Source organism: Caloenas nicobarica, chromosome 7 (genome assembly GCF_036013445.1).
Source record: "Caloenas nicobarica isolate bCalNic1 chromosome 7, bCalNic1.hap1, whole genome shotgun sequence".
NCBI classification, from domain to species: Eukaryota; Metazoa; Chordata; class Aves; order Columbiformes; family Columbidae; genus Caloenas; species Caloenas nicobarica.
The window spans coordinates 16,356,569-16,375,735 of record NC_088251.1 but is presented as its reverse complement, the minus strand read 5'-3'; the positions used below and the strand labels follow the sequence as shown (position 1 = coordinate 16,375,735).

Genomic DNA, 19,167 nt, shown 5'->3' with positions numbered 1-19,167 from the left:
ATGGTGAAACTGCTATATTATATTTCAGGGTTAGTTTAAACTTTTGAAGCCTTTGAAAAAACTGCATGTTGGATCAAAGCAGTTTAAGAAGAAAGAACAACTTTAAAGATGATATATAATAATTTTCTAGTTACAGATAATTTTACAGAAAGTCAAACTTTGTCTATAGTAGGTTATTAATGATTTTTTTTTCTGATTCATGACTACTATGTCTCATTTTAAAGGACTCATGGAGGCACAAGGTACGTATTAGCTAGCCTCTTTTTCTTGTTACATAATAGAAAGGTACCATAAATTCTGTTTTCCTAACTCTCTTAAGATCACTGTTGTACAGCTTGCAATTCAGATGCAGTTGCAGGGGAGACAAATACCTGCTATTTCTTAACATTTTAATAACCTTTGGTCTGACAGCTCCTCGTTGCTTATACCTATAGCAAAAAACTCTAGGAAAACTGTATTGGTAAAAGACGTAATTCATAACGTTTCCACAGTAATAATATGCTTACAGTGATTTTTTTTATCCAGTCTTCCAAATGAGAATAATGTTTGAGCTTTAGCCTAGAAAGTCTAAAATACCGATCTTAGTGTGACCTCTAGAACATGAAAACATGACTTGGAAGTCTGTCTCACTGCTAATAAACAGGATAATTAAGCTTTACAGAAAATTTTTTGAATAACAGAGTTTTGGCAGGCAACAGATTTTAGCAGGCAAAATTATTTCTATTATTTGTATTTTTTAGAAGCACTTAATTTATGGGAGATCAATATATTAAAAAACCCACAGATAACAAGAAATATTGGGAGAAAGGAGAAACATCAGAATCTCAGAAGACTTTAGCTTTCTTCTTCAAGCAGCAGAGGGATGTAATTATCCTTTGATAAATGCATAGCAACCTACATAACCTACCACATTACCTTCTCAGTATCTACATCCTCTTCTTCAATTTCAGGAGCTAAATAAAACATATCACAAGATTCTAAAAGAGAAGAGAAACCAGAAACAAAAGGTAAGATATTTGCTTTCCTCTCCACTCCCCTCTAGAAGAAATAGAAGCAGAGCATGCAATGTATTAGTTTACCTTCAGGTTTTGGAGCAGCAAAGAGGACACTTCCATGGCAGTCAATCAGCACGGAGTCCAAACATAAGACCACTGCAAAACAAGCCACAAAAGGGCAAGACATAATAAATATCTGTTCTCGTAACTATTTGACACTAATAAAAAGAATTAATTTTAAAAATAATTTGCAATGTCAGCAATTACGCTACAATAAATTACGCTTTAAGTAACACTAATTCCGGAACAGACGATACCCAATAAAAAGACAGTAGATGTATAATCACCCAAAGCAATTCCTGCAGAACAAAGACAAGAAAGTTAAAAAAAAAAAAACACAAGAAAAAAGGACCACAGTAAGCAAAAGGGCTTAGAATACTGGAAGTTCATTCTTTTTACATCCAGCATTGAAAAGGAAGGGCAAGGAAGGAACAAAGAAAAAAAAAAAAAGACATCTAGATGTACTCTAGTCTTCTCATAAGTTAACAATAAAAGATAGTAGATTTATCCTAAGTGTTTAATCTCCCTCTTCCCTCCTCCAACCTCACCAAAATACAGGGTCATTATCTGGAGACACTGAGACATATGTGGCCAGGTCAAGAACTCCTCTAGATTGGATAGGATACAAATACTTAGAATCACACACTCCCACTGAAGAAATGTTATGTAGATTGGTATTTGCAAAGCCCTGAAATTTTCCATAGTTAGAAAAGAAATAATTGACTTCTAAAACTATTTGAAATGATCTGAGGTCTTCAGGAACTTAACATTAAGGTCATGAGATCACACTATATGAATTCAATGATGAAACACTTTTGGTAGGACTGTGTCTATCGGTTTGATATCTTCAAAGCACACTGTAATTTAACATGTCTCAATATAATAAGCAAGTTGGCTAGCAGTGTAGTCCTACCTTTGTATACTACCATGAAATACACTTTTTTCTGGTTAAAACCAGAGTACTAGGAGAATAGATTCTTATAGCAAATAAAATAAGAGGTTAAAACATTAAATTTATTTTTTATTAAATAAAATACTAATGAGGCCTAAGTAAAACAAATACTAATTTATTATTAAATAATACATTGAAGAGGTCTAAGAGAGAAAAATTTTAAAAAAACAACAACAACAAAAAAAATCACCCTTTTGCTTTTGTAGTTACCTGTACAAAACACACCTAAAGCCATTAAGCTGTTCACTGTGCTTAGTGTAAAGGTTTGCCTGCTACCTTCAATAATATTTAAGCTGGATCTCAACACGTATCTTGAAAAGCAAAGCTTTCCTGAACAGGAACCTTTACTAGTTATTTCTGCAGAAGCAGCTCCCCTGAGAACTCTTCACGCCCACTGTCTTTGCTTCTCAAGAGTTAACGCCCCTGGCCCTGAATCTGCAACAAAGTTCACGCGAACCAGATCTCAAGGAGTTCAGCACAGCAGAGAATTCTCACCTGGGTTATCTGAAGTGCCCATAAGCAACATCCTCTGATAAGAAGATAGGAAATAAGTAAAGTCTCAAAGGAGGGTACAAACAACTTTTGTAGCAGGATTGAATTAAAAAGAAAATACATGAAGAGGATAGCTTTGTGGTATCTTTTCTTACCCAGATAATTCCCATTTAGGATAATGAAAGAGGTGTAATCGAGGAAGGATTTGGAGGAAAAGACTAAGTGAATAAATAATAAACAATACAGCTTATTCCACATTTTATATATTTAACTGTGACTTACCAGCTACCAATCTTACTCTACCAGTGTTAAGACAAAGGATATTTTAAGAAATGCTTTATATGATATCAGCTTCACTTTAGTAAGTTAATATTATTCAAAAGGAATGCTGAGAGAACTTTGTGTGTGTGTGTGTGGGCACTGAAGTAGTAAACCCACTGTAAGTCATTCCACAATGCACAACTACTCCCAGAACAGGCAGAGAATCCTCTCAGAAATATTTCACATCTGAACACAATAGTCAACTTCAAGGTAGCTTTACTTGTCAAATACAGTATTTTAAGTAAGGTGCGTTCCATTTAGTGGTTTGTATCATTATGTTCACTTTTACAGCCTATGTAAGGTTCAGATCACAATTCAGTCTTTAGTACTTTGAAGACTTACACATTCCGGGTGCATGTAAGTACGGTAACAGAGGCCGGCTAGGCACATTAGATTAGAATCCGAGCCTTTATGTGCAAACATTAGGAACATGGTATGAGGCTGAAATGTGCAAACATTAGGAACATGGTATGAGGCTGAAATAATCCTTTTGTTGCAAGGTATATCAAATACTTAGTTTTAAGGGTAACATTGCTTAAAGTGCTCAGAAATCTCTAAGGGCAATTTCCTCTTTAACAGTTTTATATGATAAAAAAATAAAATAGCTGAAGCTGAAAATTGAAGAGGTGCAGTAAGTTTTCTGTACCTTACTACCCAGTTGTTTACATTCAGTTACAGACCTCAAACTCATCTCTGTCCAAACCCTCAAAAGAAGGCTTTTTAAATCAAGAAAAAGGAAAAGCAGGGTGGCAGTGGCGGGAACCTCTGCTCTGTTTATCAGAACTGCTACGGATTTATTATTAGTATAAGCTAAACCAACATTCAGAATGCCTATGGAAATTTAGGGTGGTCTCCTCCCAAGTCATATACAACATACTCCAATTCTGTCAAAGTACAGTTCCCCATTCCTCTCAGAAGTTGACTTCTCATAATTCTTCTATAAACTGAAGCATAGGGAATGTGGAAGGAGTTATGTCCCTGGGCACTTTAAATTGACAAAGCCCCGTATTGTCAAAAATATGTCAGGAATCACTTGTCACAAAGAAATTCAGGCAAGAGTGGAAGCTTTACGTTTACATACATATAAAACTTATTTCCTCCTGCTTTCAAGAGACAAATCCCAAGTGCTTTTCTTAAGTCACAGTACAGTTTCTCCATCCCCAAAATGTCTAAACAAAATTTGTTTCATTGTTTGAAGTCATAAAGATTTGTTTCCCCTGCAAAAGCCACCAAAACTCAGAATAAAGAGAAAAGCAGACATTCTTCTATATATGGAAGAAAATTCCAAATTGAGTAAAAATTCGAAGTCACAATTTAAAAGATCATACCTATTATTTTTTCTGTACACAAAATGAAAGTCGAGATGTTTTTATCCACAGAATAAAGAAAACATTAATAAAGAGAACATAAATAACTAAAAAAATATTTCAAGATAATTAATGTAATACCTGGATAATCTATGCAAGTCTGCAGAGTACATAAACACTCATGACATAAAGCCCAGAGTTCATAGTCTTTCAGAGGTTTACCATACCAGGACAATAGGAGTTTTAGAGAGGTCCACTGGAAAAAAAAAAAAAAAAAAAAAAGGTGAGGATGCAGAAAGTTAATAAAAATCATGATAAACCAAAAATGTTTACTGACGCAATGAAAAAGTAAATCCTAATATACAACACTGTCACCTGAAAAGTATTAAGGTATTCATTGCACTTGCCAGTAACGAACTACTAATATTTTTTATTGAAAAAGCATTGCAAGTTGGCTGTATAGATGAACCAGTAGTTTCTTAATTGCATAACAAAGGTGAGATTTCAGCAAGAATAGAAGTGTTTCAGGAAAAGTAGGCCGTTTGGAAATTCCTTCTTATCATACTAAGGAAAGACTCTCTTAAAATGCCAAAGATGACACATAATTGTAGGGACACCACCTAGACTTGAAAACATAAAAATCCAATGATCACCACCAACAAAAAAATTGCCACATTCAAATACTGATTTACCCTGACAGATGCATTACAAGTCTTACCTTAAAGATTTCATCAACATTTCTTGTTCTTCTGTGAAAGATGTTCACAATATTGACAGAATTAATGACAGATTCATTTGAAGTCCAAGCATGTTCTGTTTTTAAACACCAGATGTTCAATTTGTAGCAACAGCATTTGTTTTTCTGGCTATCAGTTTAGCTTTTGATACCTGACATAATACATTAATGCGACGAAGATATTGCTCCATGGAAACTTACTGTTCTTCAGAGAATCCATGTTTTACTTTTTTTTTTTTTTTTTTTTGGTGAATGTAAGAACTTGACACTGATAGTGCTGCACAGGCACCTTCCCCATCAAGTTCTGCTAATAGAAGAGCTTATCACTACTGATGCCTCTTGACATCAGCTGGACTTTACGATCTTCATTCAGCTACCAAAAGAACAGTAAAAAATTCACTGTAGGTAGAAACCTCTGGGTTAGAGCAGACCCATCCAACTGTTTTAAAAAACAGCACAGCACATTTTCTGTTGCATATGCAGCCCTAAGATAGTAAACCATCTCTAAATGTCAGCTTTAGGCCATCTTGCGGAAAAGAACTACCAGATGCAATTCAGGATTAACTCTGGAAAAATAAACAAAACAAAACCAGAACACACGAGACAGAAATAAAAATTAAAACCTCTGAACTGTTCTGTTGTTTTCAGAGACACCTTTATATCCCAGTCAATGTTTGTAAAATTTAAATAGACTAAGGGTCTCTCACACACAATAGTACATCATTACATTTGCCAAATCGATCTCTGCACCGTCATTTATTGCAGCCAATTTTTCATAATCCTGGCTATGAAGTAAAGTCCAAATAGTGCCTCACTGAAGTCTATCATAAACTATGTAATGAACAGAATACTGCATTAACTTTCATCAAGACCAACAAACAGAAATTATTTTCCTGCAATCTATGGGGAGGAAAAAAGGAACTACATTAATCTCTGCACCTGAAACTTCATTGAAAATTTAATTTTTACCAGAAGACCTTCTCAAGGAAGGTAATACTTTAGGATTGCAGTATTTAAATATTCCACCAAGGTGAACCAGATAAGCTATTAATTTTTAACAAGATGTGCCATCAAACACCTTTTGATTTACTTATAATGTTTTATTTTCTGCCTATGACTAACATACAAAAATTAATTTGGTGCTTTTTTTCTCCTATCCTCTACTGAGGAACACAGCAAAAATTAGTAACTTTGGAACAGACAGATTTGAAGCCAAATAAAGTTAAGCTTCATTCTCAAATTTTGCTATCGCCAACATCCTGGAGTGCAAAATTCTTTCACTAATGTGCTTCTTTACTATATCTAGAAAACTAAGCTCCTAAACCGTCTGATAAAAAGACATCAATTACACAGTAGGAAGGAAGAGGTCAGATAGTCAAAAAGAATAAATTATTCTAGAGAACATTCAAGACAGAGCTTCAGAAGCTGTTGACTGATTACTGTGCCTGAACATGGTTGCATTTCCCCCTCCACTACATCCTGGTCCTCATGTGCCTCCAATGTCTTTGCTCACAGACACTTTACAATGAAAGCAGCAGACAAATCTTCAAATTCACCCTGCACAGCTGATATGAGTGGAGAGACATCAAAAGAGAAATTCCACAGCCCAACTAGAGCATTAAGAAGGTTTTGGAATTTGAGAATATTTTTGTAATAAGTACACACCGCTGCCACATGTTTCTCTATAAGAGAGTCTCTCCTCTTGAAGTTTGTGTCCCTAGAAGCTCTAAAAGCTGCAGTGGAGAAAGATGAACTTCCTCTATCGCATATACAAATCACCTGTCACTTCAGGAGAAGGTGATGAATAGCTAGCAAGGGGAAGAAGAACTTCTCACTAAACTGGAGACTGAAGCTAGTTGTACACGAGAAAGCTGAAAGGTATTTCTCATCACTTCTTGGATATCCAAGCTCCCTAAAGGAAGAAATGACAGAAAGATTTAAGCACAGCAAGAAAGTAGGAATAAGCCCTATGAGCAGCAGCAAAAGTTTGAGAAAGAATAAAGTGTCAATGATAGACAACAAAAAAAGAGGATGAAAAGGCACCAGAAACTGAAATTCTGTTTCAGAAGAAAAAAAGGATGTGGGAAAAGCAAATCTTAGCAGAAGTGAGAACCTCTGCCATCCACAGGATGGCCAAACAAACCCAAGTCAGGAGGGTGGGAAAAAAAAAAAAAAACACCACCAAAACCAGTCTGGTTACGGATTGGTGAATGTTATTTAAACGTATGCCCTCATTGTTTCTCTCTGGCAAGCATCCTAAAGAAAGATTAAACTTCAAATATTAAAATTGCTAGCCAGTATTTATATGCTAGTTGTTCTGTGATACTTGTAACTGACTGCATTGCTATTGCCTCACTGTAAGTCTCTTTGCACCTTGACCATGTCAAAAGATTATTTTTATTCCTGAAAAAATAGCTGAGAAGGTCATCCTTCTAGTGTTCTAGTGTCCTAATTATTCCAAATGCTCATCATCCTATACCAGAAGGAGAGAATTCTGGAAGACTTCATTGAAAGACTGAGAGTTCGGACCTGCTGGGGACACGACCTTCTAACATCCGATATAGTCAAGGTACACAATAAGATATGTTTCATCACACATTTACATCTGTGATGAAAAACACATGGAATCTGGTTAAAATAGCTTCCAAAGGAAAAACAAAACACCTCTCAACCTAAGGTTATGAAGCAATTTTTATTTAAGCCTCAAAGCAGGTATGTAACAAAGCGTACTTTCAAATGTCACTGAGTCTGTTTATGTTTTGGTAAACATATAAGTGTAAACTTCCCTTTTTTAGGCATCTGTCTCAGGTTTGGTTGTTTTAGTTTTTAACATGCAAGTCTCTGATTCATGGCTATTACTATCTCCTACAATTTCAAAAAAAAAAAATCCCAATCGGCCACCAAGAAAAAAAAATCTGAAAGTGCGGAAAACGGGTGATTAAAATTTTTAGTGAAAACACCTGTAGCATGCATTGCTGCTTAATTATCTATTCAGACATTCTAGCAAAGCAAGCTCAAGGCAACTGTTCAGCACCTGTGTGGCCTCAAGTCCACTTCATTTAAAGCATTAACAGGATTGTAATACTGACATAAAACCTCTATCACCAAATGAAATTGCACCAAAGAGCAAACAAAATCATAATCCAGTGCCTCTTCCTGATTTTTTTCTTCACGTTCTAGACCTTTTCATAACAGCAATTACCTAATCCAGTTTTTAAAGTAAGAAAATGTTTTTCACAGCAATTTTGACAGAAAATATGGAAAAGCCACATGAATGATTATTGCCTATAGCTACATACTGGTAACATTTTGTTTTATGCCAAAAAGACTGCATTTTAAACCTCGCTTGTTGAAAAAGTGATGTTTTTTCTTCAGTGCTGCAAAGGTTATTTAACAGATCTTTTATTTCTTTGTTTTTACCAGAACTGTAAAACCAAACTTTTCAAAGCATTCAGACTAAGCCAATGTACAAGATTTTATGAACATAATGCTGGAATATTTTAAACAGCCAAAGCAAGCAAGATTTTCATTCTTCTTTTCTTAGTAAGTACTGTTATGGGAATTGACAACTTTTCTTTCCTCCAAGTGTTATTTCCCCAGTGTTAAAGTGTCATTCTCTACCTACACAGCTTTTCACTTTTCTGATGCTTGACTGAGTATGAATGACTAACAGAAAACAAATGTGTATATGCCAGGTTCTTGTTAACCCTTCTAATGTAAAGGCCATAGCATTTGAATCACAGAGAAACATTTAAAAACATTAGAGATGAGACACACCTGATTGGAATGAAATTGGTTAGCGAAATAAAAGATCCCCACTCAAACTTGAAGTGAAAAATATTTATTTATGGCATGCAAAACTATAAAAATTACTGGGAAAACCCTCACAAGATACATTGCAGTAGCCAGACAAAAGCAAGCAAGTATTTTTAGTAATGCTTACTAGCAGTAAAGCACACAACATTAAAGAGCAGTGTTGGGGTATTAGAAAAATATTGTCCACTGGAGAAGTATTATTGACAGGTAAGATAAACTGCCTGCTCTCCAGAGTAGACAAGGTTGATCTTCAACCGGATGGGACTGCTATTGCACTTCCTCTAAAAAACAAGAAGTATTTAAAGAGATGCCAGAGATACTATTCCAAAAGCTTTGTTTGCTGCAATCACACTTATTTGTTACAGAAAAGTAGTGAAAAAGCAGCACTGTTAAGTCTTCCAAGGTGTTTTTTCCATTTAGTCCAGAAGTCAGAAATCACATTAGTTGGGGCTTTCACACTTTTTGTGCCTTGGCAGTAAATGAACAAACTCTCAGACTCAAGTTTTAGCTTCTCAAAAAAAAAAAAAAAAAAGGAAAAAAAAAAAGAGAAAAAAAAGGTATTGGGTAAAATTCTAGCACAAAGAAATGAAAGGGAACTTGAAAGTGTCCAGAGACACTAGCTGTAACTTTTTCACATAAACGATAGCACGGTGTGGCTTTATTTTTGCAATTGTGAGGAGGTAAGACAGAGCCAGAGAATGCTGTTTCAGAAGCCTGAGGAATAAAATCTTTTTCTGCTTCTGGAAAGCAGAAGCTGAACACATTACCCTCTTCCCCCCACCTCCTTCTCTAAGAAGACTTATAATAGAGTCTGCCATACAGTTCAATGACTACTGAAAATGACTGACCCTCCCTCAGAAAAAAAGCAACGATTATCTGGCTGGAAGCTCAGCAGTTCAGGGAACAGCCATTTCAGAAACCAAGGTATTGCTCACAGATGTTGATATATTCAAATGCTTTTTTTCTCCCTACAGCAGTTAAATAATCAAATAAGGTGAGTTTGTTTGTTTGTTTAAGATTAACTTAGTATTTTAACAAGCTCTAAAGAGCATTAGATTTTCATGTCGCAGAACCTGAATATTTGCTGGAACTGATTATTAAAAAAAGAATATAGACCACGCATCTATCAAACCTTTCTTCTACTGAAAACACAGCTATAAAACTTGGGTTTCATAGACAACCACCATCCTGCTGTCTTCATTTCAGACGATACGTATTATGGCACCACTTATTAGGGTAACTGGAATATCAGTTACCTTTTCTTATTCACTGAGATTGTCCTGTGAATTAAGTGGAAGCAGGATAACCTCACTTCTACTAAGAGCCTACTTATTTGGAAGAACAAAATTCTGTTCAAGTTGAAAGAACATTTTTTAAAATTGATGATGAAATATTTGAAGAAAGAGTATTTCAGAAGAATAACCTGAAAACAAAACATATTTTGGTTTACTTTTTTGTATGCCAATCTCAAGTGCTGCTGCAGGAAAAGCAAATGAGGCATTTATTACAGCTTTTAAGTTGTGCAATAATTTTGGGAAACTATAATTCTGAGGAAAATTATTTTCTTCACGCATCCAGAATTAAACTGTTGCCCTGGTAATCCAGTAAGAACAGAATATAGGTCTTATTTTAACAGATGTTTTCCTCCTAAAAGAAGAGACCCTATCAATACACTAAATTTATGCTAAGTGTTGGCAGCTTATTCACCACACCTCTCTAGTTAACACAGAGGCTTAAGTAAGCCCACTTCCACCTCAAAGCAAGTGACTTAAGGGTGGTACCTCTATGTAAATGCATGTAAAAAACCAAACCAAACCAAACCCAATGACCCCCTCCCCCAAAAACAAACAAACAAAAGCCAAACCCAAAACAACCCCAGCTGCAGTGGTTTTATAGTGGTCTGATCTGCCCAGTTGTTTCTGTTGTTTGAATACTAAGACATATTTAGATTTCTGTATACTAAGCAGCTTTCTCACAGGAAGTCAAGGGACTGAAATTGCTACGATCCTTGTTAGAAATACAGGCATATCTACCAAATGAAGCAGGTTCATGTAAATTCAGAGTAACAAATAACACAGCAAAAAAAGAAGACTTTGGAATTATTATAAATCCGATTATTACTTTGCACTCTCTTCTGAATATTTAAGGTTGCATAGTCCAGAGCAGGAAGGGGAGGGGAAAAAAAGAAAAGGATGTGTCTACAGTAAATGGATCTTTTCCCAGAGTCTAAAGAATGCACCTGCAGGATTTAAAAATTAAATAAAGGACTCAATATGCATACAATGAGTAACTCCCTCAAAGAGCAAAACCATGCCGTGTGGTACTTATTCATATTTACTATTCTCCTGTACTATGAATTTAATAAGTGCACATGCTACTGAGGAGAGAAGAAACAGGAAAGTGGAAAAAAGCAGTTAGAACAATCTTCAATGTTGCCCTGATTTTCTTTCACTATGATGAACCAAAGGCTCTTCACACGCTTGACAGTCCTAGGTTACTACTCCAGTGGAGGTGTTTGGGCAAGGTGAAAAGAGGGATGGATGCAGACTGAAAATAACACCAGATGCCACTGCTTGGAATGGCTGGAAGACTCGCTATTAGGCAAGGAGAGCAAGGCTGAGTTGCCAGTAAAATAAGGAAAATACCCAATATCTTCACCTAGGCATAACTGCTGGAAATGAAATGTGTGAAGTTTGTGCTGCTCATTTTTATCAAGCCACAGCAAGGCTGGAGAAGCATCAGCCATCCTGCATTTCTAGGCAGCAGCTCTCCTGTCCCATGGACTGTTCACATCTCTTTTGAGTGTGGCACAAGAGAGAACCATCTAGTCAGAGACCAAACTTGTCCACCCTGAGAATATGTAATTTGAGCAGAGACTGTACCACAGCTATCTATCAACAAATTCTACTATACTAATTATTGGTTTTCCCTCTTCTTATTTGGCTATTTATAAAGATGAAATGCTTGAGACAACATATCCATAATATTGTGCACATATTTGAATTCTATACATAACAAACACAGAGGTGGTAATTTAAGAACACAGAACAGGTACAGCATACGTACAATTTTCAAAAACTTAAATGCACATGTAGACTAAAAAAAAAAGTGGAAAGTTTTCACCTCCTGAAGCAGATGGGATATTGCCATTAATTTCAATGAGGTCAGGTTTACAGTCAGGAACTCTGCAATTTTCAGAAGCACCTGGGAGGCCGACTGCAAGGTAGTGAACTTTATGCATTGACAGTAATGGAGAGTTAAAAATCTACGTATACGTTGGTAATGTTCTCTTACAAATGTAATCTACTATTAAGTATGCTGCTCTAACACACTAGCAAGTATAGTCCATTTGTAAAAAAAATTAAAATGACAGTTAATTTTGCAATAGCATAAATTTCACCATAGCACTTCACTTTTAAAGAGGAAAAAAAGGATCACCATGTTTCCAATATTAACTCTTAAAGTGTGCAGACTAGCAAAATTAGATTTTCCAGGATGCTAAGGGGGTGAAGAGGGAAGCAATCACACAGTATTTAAGTCATTTCATCTCCACATAAGTGACTACAGCAACTATATAATGAAGACTTTATTTTTACTACCTGCTCATTACTTTTGATTTCTGACCCTCTGCCTCCACAAAGATTATCTTCATTATTGTTTGCGCTCATCCCACCGTTGCTTAATTCTGGAGACCTAATTAGGTTTGATCCATATCTGTTCCCACTGGGTTTTGTCGTTAACACTGAAGCCATCTTGTTAAAGTGTGGTAAAGAATTTTCATTGGACCCTTGAAAAGTTTCAGAAGAGTCTTCCAATGCCATGTAATTGTTTAGCATTTTTGTTCCAGCAATTGATTGATTTGGGCCTTTTAGCATACCAGCTGTATTTGGCATTTCAGAGGTAGCATCAGAACAGTCTTCTTTGTGATCAGATGAAGCAAAACCTACCTTTTTACCGTTAATAAGTGACATACGTTCTTCTAGATTCATGCCAGACACCTGTGTGCACACACACTGAGCTTCTAAATGAAGATCATTAACCTGGTGATTCTTTGGTTCTATTTCTGGTGGATTACTAACAGCAAATGAATTAAGATTTCCCTTTGAAAAAGCAACCTCATTATTATTGTCTAGAGGTAGTGACTCTTGTGTTAGGAAGTGATTTTTCCTAGCTAGTGGTCCACTGTTGGTTACAGAAGTAAAAAAGTTATTTGTATCCCCAGGTTCAAGTGGTAGCTTTGGGAAGGTTTTAATTTTTCTCAAAGAACCTCTCTTAAAAATGCCATCTCTTTCCAGGTCAATAACACATGATTTTATATCCAAAGCAAGACTAGCAAAATTGTCAGTATACACTGCATGTTTGTCCTCTTCTTTGCTCTTTTTAGCTTGAGTTGCAAGTTGAGAATGTTGAGTTTTCTTATTATCCAGATCATTTTGCATTTCCTTTAAACCACTTTCTCTGCCAGTCACCATAGTAACTACGGAAGAGTCCTTATGACAGGTAGCTGTCACATCTTCCACTGCAGACGAATCACCTGCTATGCTGTTTTGCTCATTTGAATATATTTTAGATCCCAAACTTCTCTGACACATTCTTCCCTTCCACATGTTATCGCAGACATCTAGGTGCAAAAACAGATGCTTACATTAAATGTGTATTTAAACCTTCTAATCTTTCTTCCTAGTAAATCTTTATATTGCTTTTTCTGCCACTGCTGTTACATATCTTCAGTATGCTACACAAATTATTTCTGGAAAAGTCACTTTTAATCATTAAAAAATACTCTAAATATATTAATTATGCTAATTAAAAGTTGTATGTTCCCTGTTCCCCAGCCCAAATTCACAAATATTTAATAACAACTTTTTGATATCTAGAAAGGAACCTATAACAGGAAGGTACACAAACTTAGTATTTTAAAAATCATTAGATTTGTCAGCCAATCTATAGTCCTACAGTGAATACATTTTAAGGTTACCTTGAGAAGCACCAAATGATTCAATTGAAAGAACCCTTCTTCCAACAGCAGATAGGCTTCGGCAAATACTACTCGATGAAGCAATCTTCAGTTTTTCTTCACATAATGACAAAATGCTCTAGAGAAAATTACCGTTAAATACTTATTTAATAATGAATAGATTTGTGAATTTTAACTAAAGTGAATCATGTTAACTCACACAGTACATCTGAGTTTATACAATGCTATATCTGAGGTCTTTCTTGCACTGTTCATTATACTGTGTGTTTCTATTATGTGGTTGAATTAATTTCTCATTTTTACCATGGGCTGTCATGAAATTATTTAACACAGTTCAAGTTTTAGCCTGCAGTTAGAACACTAACAACTGATAAAAACTAATAATATTAAATGTTATCCTTTATGAATAACAAAATGTAAAAAGCTAGAGTGCAGATTATTTTTGAAACAGCCACTGATTCACTAAAATTAAGTGACTCAGGCAGGATGATGAATGCTTTTATTACTGAAACTACACTAAAAGTAAATCCCGAATTTTTTAAAAACTGCAGAATACAATTAGCTAAAAAGCATAATTCCCAATTAGAGAAAGCAGTCATTATCAGATAACAACAAGAAACACTATTACATATCTCTAACCTGTAGCCTGAGCATCATTTGAAGGCATTAGCACTGGTCTCACAATTAACTACAGACATTCTCACATTTGAAAACCTGTCACTATGGGCAGGAAAGAGAAGAGAGCTGCCTTTCCAAATGTATCCCACTGTGCCCTCCATAACTGTTCCTAGATAAACACTGATGAGACATCATACAGCTCCGAGAAGCTGCTCTTACCCTCCCATCAACCTGCTCAACTGCTCTTCTGCTGTTGTGAATGCAAGGCAGAAACTGGCTCTGCTGGTTCACAGATTGAGGAAGGACAGGAAAAAGTGAGGCAGGTATCCAGCTGTGCTGGAGTTAAGTGAAAAGCCCAGAACAGTCTATGGGTTTTCCCTCCATTTAGCTCCTCCTACTCCTTTCCACTCAAGAAAGGGCCCAGTGGAAAAGGAATGGAAAAGAGAACAGATAGTCACAAAGCGACCTTCATATATTACTCTAAACCAGCCTTGACCGACCCCTATTTTTGGGCTGATTTAAGTAGTCAGACCAGTCTGGGACTTCAGACCAGCTGGAGATGACAGAGGGTGTTACACAATCCCTTTCCTAACGATGCTAAAGGTCTAGAAATATGAGCTAATCGAGCAGGCTCTATGTCAGGAATGGTCTCCTGCCTGGGCAGTCCTCAACCAGGGAGCTACTATTATTTGCTTTGTGAAAAGGAATCTATTCATTCTTCTGTTGTGGCACTCTTTCTGAAAAGTGCTGATTATAGGTGCTATATCATTTAGAATATACACTCAGGAAAAAAAATAAACCAATTAATATCTAATCAAATGCTACTTAGCATTTATATGTTTACAGAAAAACTAGTTAGTAGTAATGCTTTGAACAACACTGCTTTGAATGTGCCAAGGAACAGAAGTTTCCTGGTGCATGGCTCCCTCCATCCCCTTCTTAAATGCAGCCTAAACATCATTTGAGACACCATACAAATTCCACAGCATAACATTTGTACTCTTACTTCTAACGACTCTCTTTTAATCTAAATATTAAATGGGAAGAAACAGTTAACAGAAAATTTAGATCCACAACTGTATTCACCCAACCTTTTTAAAAATCAAAGAACTGTGAAACATGTACATCTGCTTTTCAGGTTCTATCTCCATCAGAGTACAGAGAAAGAAGAATTTCTGCTGAGTTTGGGAAAACCTCAGCTTACTTGCAAAATCTGAGCATATTACATATAAAGACCATCTCTCTCTAGACAGAAACATTTGTGTCACTTTTTAAAACAGAAAAATATGTAGGGCTGTTTTACCTCAATATCTGGCCTATTTTCAGGATTTTCTTCTTGCATTTGTTCCAGTAGAGTATGCAGATCTTTCCCAAATTCTGATTCTGTCTCAGGTTCTACTATATATTCTATTGCTGCTTTCAATGTTGCACCCAAAGAATAGATGTGTGCCTGCATGAAGTTTAAAATAAGCCATTAAATAAGCTACCAGTTTTCTCTCTCTCCTGCAAAAAAAGCTCTGAGATCACAAGGGATGCAGCTTACATTGTTTTCATTTTTAACTTGTAAGTAACAGTTTACTGGAAAAGTGATTTAATTTAAACAGGAGGAACAAAACTGCTTTGGACAATATGCTTGTTACAAACAAAAAGAAATAACCATGTGGGGTCCAACTAGAACCCCTTTTATTCCTCACCAATAATAAGTATCACGATTTTTCATTGGTTACAGCTAAATATAAAACTCAGCCCCTGTGTGCATGCAAGTAATATTTAAATTAGAAGCGTGCTGGAAGATTGAAATGGCACTCCTCTTACTAAGGAAAAAAAAATAATTTCATAAAATACTATTTATAAAATTTTTTGTAAGTGCTATAAAGCATTAAGAAACTGAGCAGCAACAATACAGCATGAAATTACTTGTCTCTGAAGACACTTACAGAAGAATTTAAAGGTGTTTGTCACCTTTGCTTCTCTTCAAGTGCACAGCCTTGTGATGAGCTTCAATAGAAACGGAGGTGAGCCAACAACTTTCTTAAATCTAGCGCTAATGCATCAGATTTGCCATACAACACAGCAACTTCTTAATTTTAGAAGTTTTCCTCCTAAAAAAACCCAACCTCTTCAGATCTGCTTTAGTAGTAATGGTAGTATATCCATAATGGCCTGTGTTTGGTTTTTATGTTCCATTCAGAGAACACAATTCAGTAAAATTTATAACCAAGATAAGTACAAATTTGTGTAAACATTTAAATGGTGACACAGTACAGACAGGAATTCAAGTGTACTGAACAATGTGCTCTCAGGCTTACAAATACATAATTAAAAGGATGACCATATTTGTAAATTAAATCTGGCTGTACTAATGCATTTGCTGTATGCTTTATTATTTTTCATCCTAGAAAGACAACTGACTCTAAGATCAAAAGTAATTTCCTCCCTGCACCCTGCCCAGTTTTCTCATTAAGGTGTATTATTGTCTCTAAATTGCATGGAGAGTGTGTGTGAGCAGGTAGCCTGGACAGTTCCACTTCTCCCCCTTCCTCCATGCCCCCACAAGCCAAAAAAGCACAAAATAGTGCTGACTACTGGATGTAAAGCCTCAATTTACCCTTGAGACACATCAAGATCAGGACAAAAGTCAGAAAAACAAACTATATGTCATCTGATCTAAAAAGAGAAGATCAAAACTTATTGCAAAGCAGTAAGTTCAGTCTCAGGTTCTTCATTATTACACAACTTCACCATTAAGCAGAAGAGGTAACTCACAACTTTCATTTTTCTTTTGAGAATCTCAGAGGAACTCATACAGAAGTTGTTACAATTTTTATTTTGATTTAGCAGAAGAATGAATGCCATTCATCTATTCTAAGAGTAAGAAGGGTTACTTCCTCCTCTGCCCCCCACCCTCCCATCCCCCTTCACAACATTAATCTACTATAACCCACTTAGTGACAGGAGCCCAACAGAACTACACTATGCACAGAATGATTTGGTTTTTTGTTTTTTTTTTTTTTTTTTTGGGTAAGGTAAACCAGACTATATTGGCAAAAGGATATGAAACTATGAAGCCTGAGCAAATAACCCACTAAGAAGGTGATGGGAAGACAGTTATTTCTTCATACTTCCTGAAGTTACCACTACCCCCACCCACACTTAGTTCAGCTGCAGAAAATGATCTACACCCAGGACTAATAAAGCTACACACAAAGGAAGTACAACTGCTACTAATAAATATTTAGAGGATGGTGGTCTTACAGTCTGCACAAGTTAACTTAATTTTAGGTGTAAATTAACACTTTTCTAAGCCTGCCCAAGACTGAAGGCCAGTAACTGCCTGAAAAAAAATTAAGTCTAGATTTATAATTTAGTATATTCTAATCTATGGAAGAAATTTAACTAAAATTCATTCCACAACATCCAAGAATTCAGGAAGATTTCCTTTGTTTCCTTCAGTTTTTTTCATCAGCTTTTGAACAGTGAAAAGGATGTGTAGCGTGTAAAGCTTATTCCTTTATTTTGATATTAAATACTGTTTCAGTAAGCTATATCATTTTGTGTTTCCCAACAGATGGCATAACAAAACTGAACATAAAGTTACAAAAGAACAAGGAAATAGATTCCTAAAAGCATAATACAGCTCTATTTAAAGAACTTCTTGAATAAATGTAACATTGTACTGTGGTAGTTTAATATACTCAATATTAGTAAGTTATTCCATGTACTTGATATGATCTACAAGAAGTGACAAATTGACTTTAATAAAGAAATTAATCACTCCTATAAGAACTGAAGGAAAAAAAAAACCCATAACATACAAGTTATTGACATACACTACACAGACCAAGCAATGTCAGAACACCAGGTGAAATAATGTCATGTAGTGCAGGGACACTTTTGAATTCAGAAGGTACTTCTGAATAGAATAACCAATTTCAGTCCCTGTATACCACTCCTAACACCTGAAATGGGTAGAAGAATTGCTTTATTAGGAAAAAAACTGCTTTTATACTCTAACATCTGCTACATTACTGACACGAAGCTTCACTGATTATACTTTAAAGACAATATATTGCTTATGTGCTTTTACATCATGGAGCAAAATTAAGCAACACATTACATTTGTACTCTGTCAGAAAATCTTGCGGTTCTATTTATTCAGTGTAGTGTTCTATTTATAGAAATGCTAAGGTTAACAAAGGCAGCAGCAAAACCACTCAAAACTGCTCGGTCATTCTTATTGAAAAAAAGAAAAAAAAAAAAAGAGGGAAAAAGCAACTACGCCTTCAGAAACAGGTAATGTTGTAACACTTAGCATGTCCTTAACAACCCACATCAAGAGATGTGATGTAGCCATGAAGGAAGAATTAAAACCAGTTTACCTCAAACTGTCAACTTACTTGACATAGTCTTTGTTTCCCTGTTTGGCATTCAGCGAACAGAATACTTCTAGTAAACTCAGTGAACTAAGGCATGGATGGAAGAGATACTTGTTCTTGCCTTCTTTTTGTTCAGTTCAAAAGTGGTATTTTGTATGTGTCTACAGACACCACTTTTGAGGCTATTTTATCAGTTGTACATCACCTGTATGTTTAAGCCTCTCCAGAAAGATGTATGTCATCCCTCAGCATCCGATTTCATTCACAGAATGTAGTGTCTATTCCAAATACATAGTGCATAAGACTAAGCAAAGAGTTTCTCTCATCTTCTCTCATCAGGAAATGTACCAGAAATAAAGTATTTCTTATAATACAGAAGAATAAGGAAGCATATTTTAATATAATATCCCTATGTACAGCTCAAATACCAGCTCTAGGAGCAGGATAGAAAGATGAGAAATGTTACTTTGAGGGGGAAAAAAATTTTGCTCTTGACAAACTTTCTTTATCCACATG

At 35.6% G+C, this 19,167-nt stretch overlaps 1 protein-coding gene across 1 annotated transcript in view; it reads right to left on the bottom strand.

Annotated features, from left to right (window-relative positions):
* KNDC1 (kinase non-catalytic C-lobe domain containing 1) overlaps positions 1-19,167 on the bottom strand; it is a 61,193-nt gene that overhangs the window by 23,143 nt on the left and 18,883 nt on the right. The window contains exons 4-9 of the mRNA XM_065639155.1: positions 15,579-15,725; positions 13,658-13,775; positions 12,279-13,300; positions 4,269-4,383; positions 1,080-1,151; positions 916-977 (exon numbers count right to left, since the gene is read on the bottom strand). Coding sequence (XP_065495227.1) covers positions 916-977; positions 1,080-1,151; positions 4,269-4,383; positions 12,279-13,300; positions 13,658-13,775; positions 15,579-15,725 — 1,536 coding nt within the window. The remainder of the gene's footprint in view (positions 1-915; positions 978-1,079; positions 1,152-4,268; positions 4,384-12,278; positions 13,301-13,657; positions 13,776-15,578; positions 15,726-19,167) is intronic.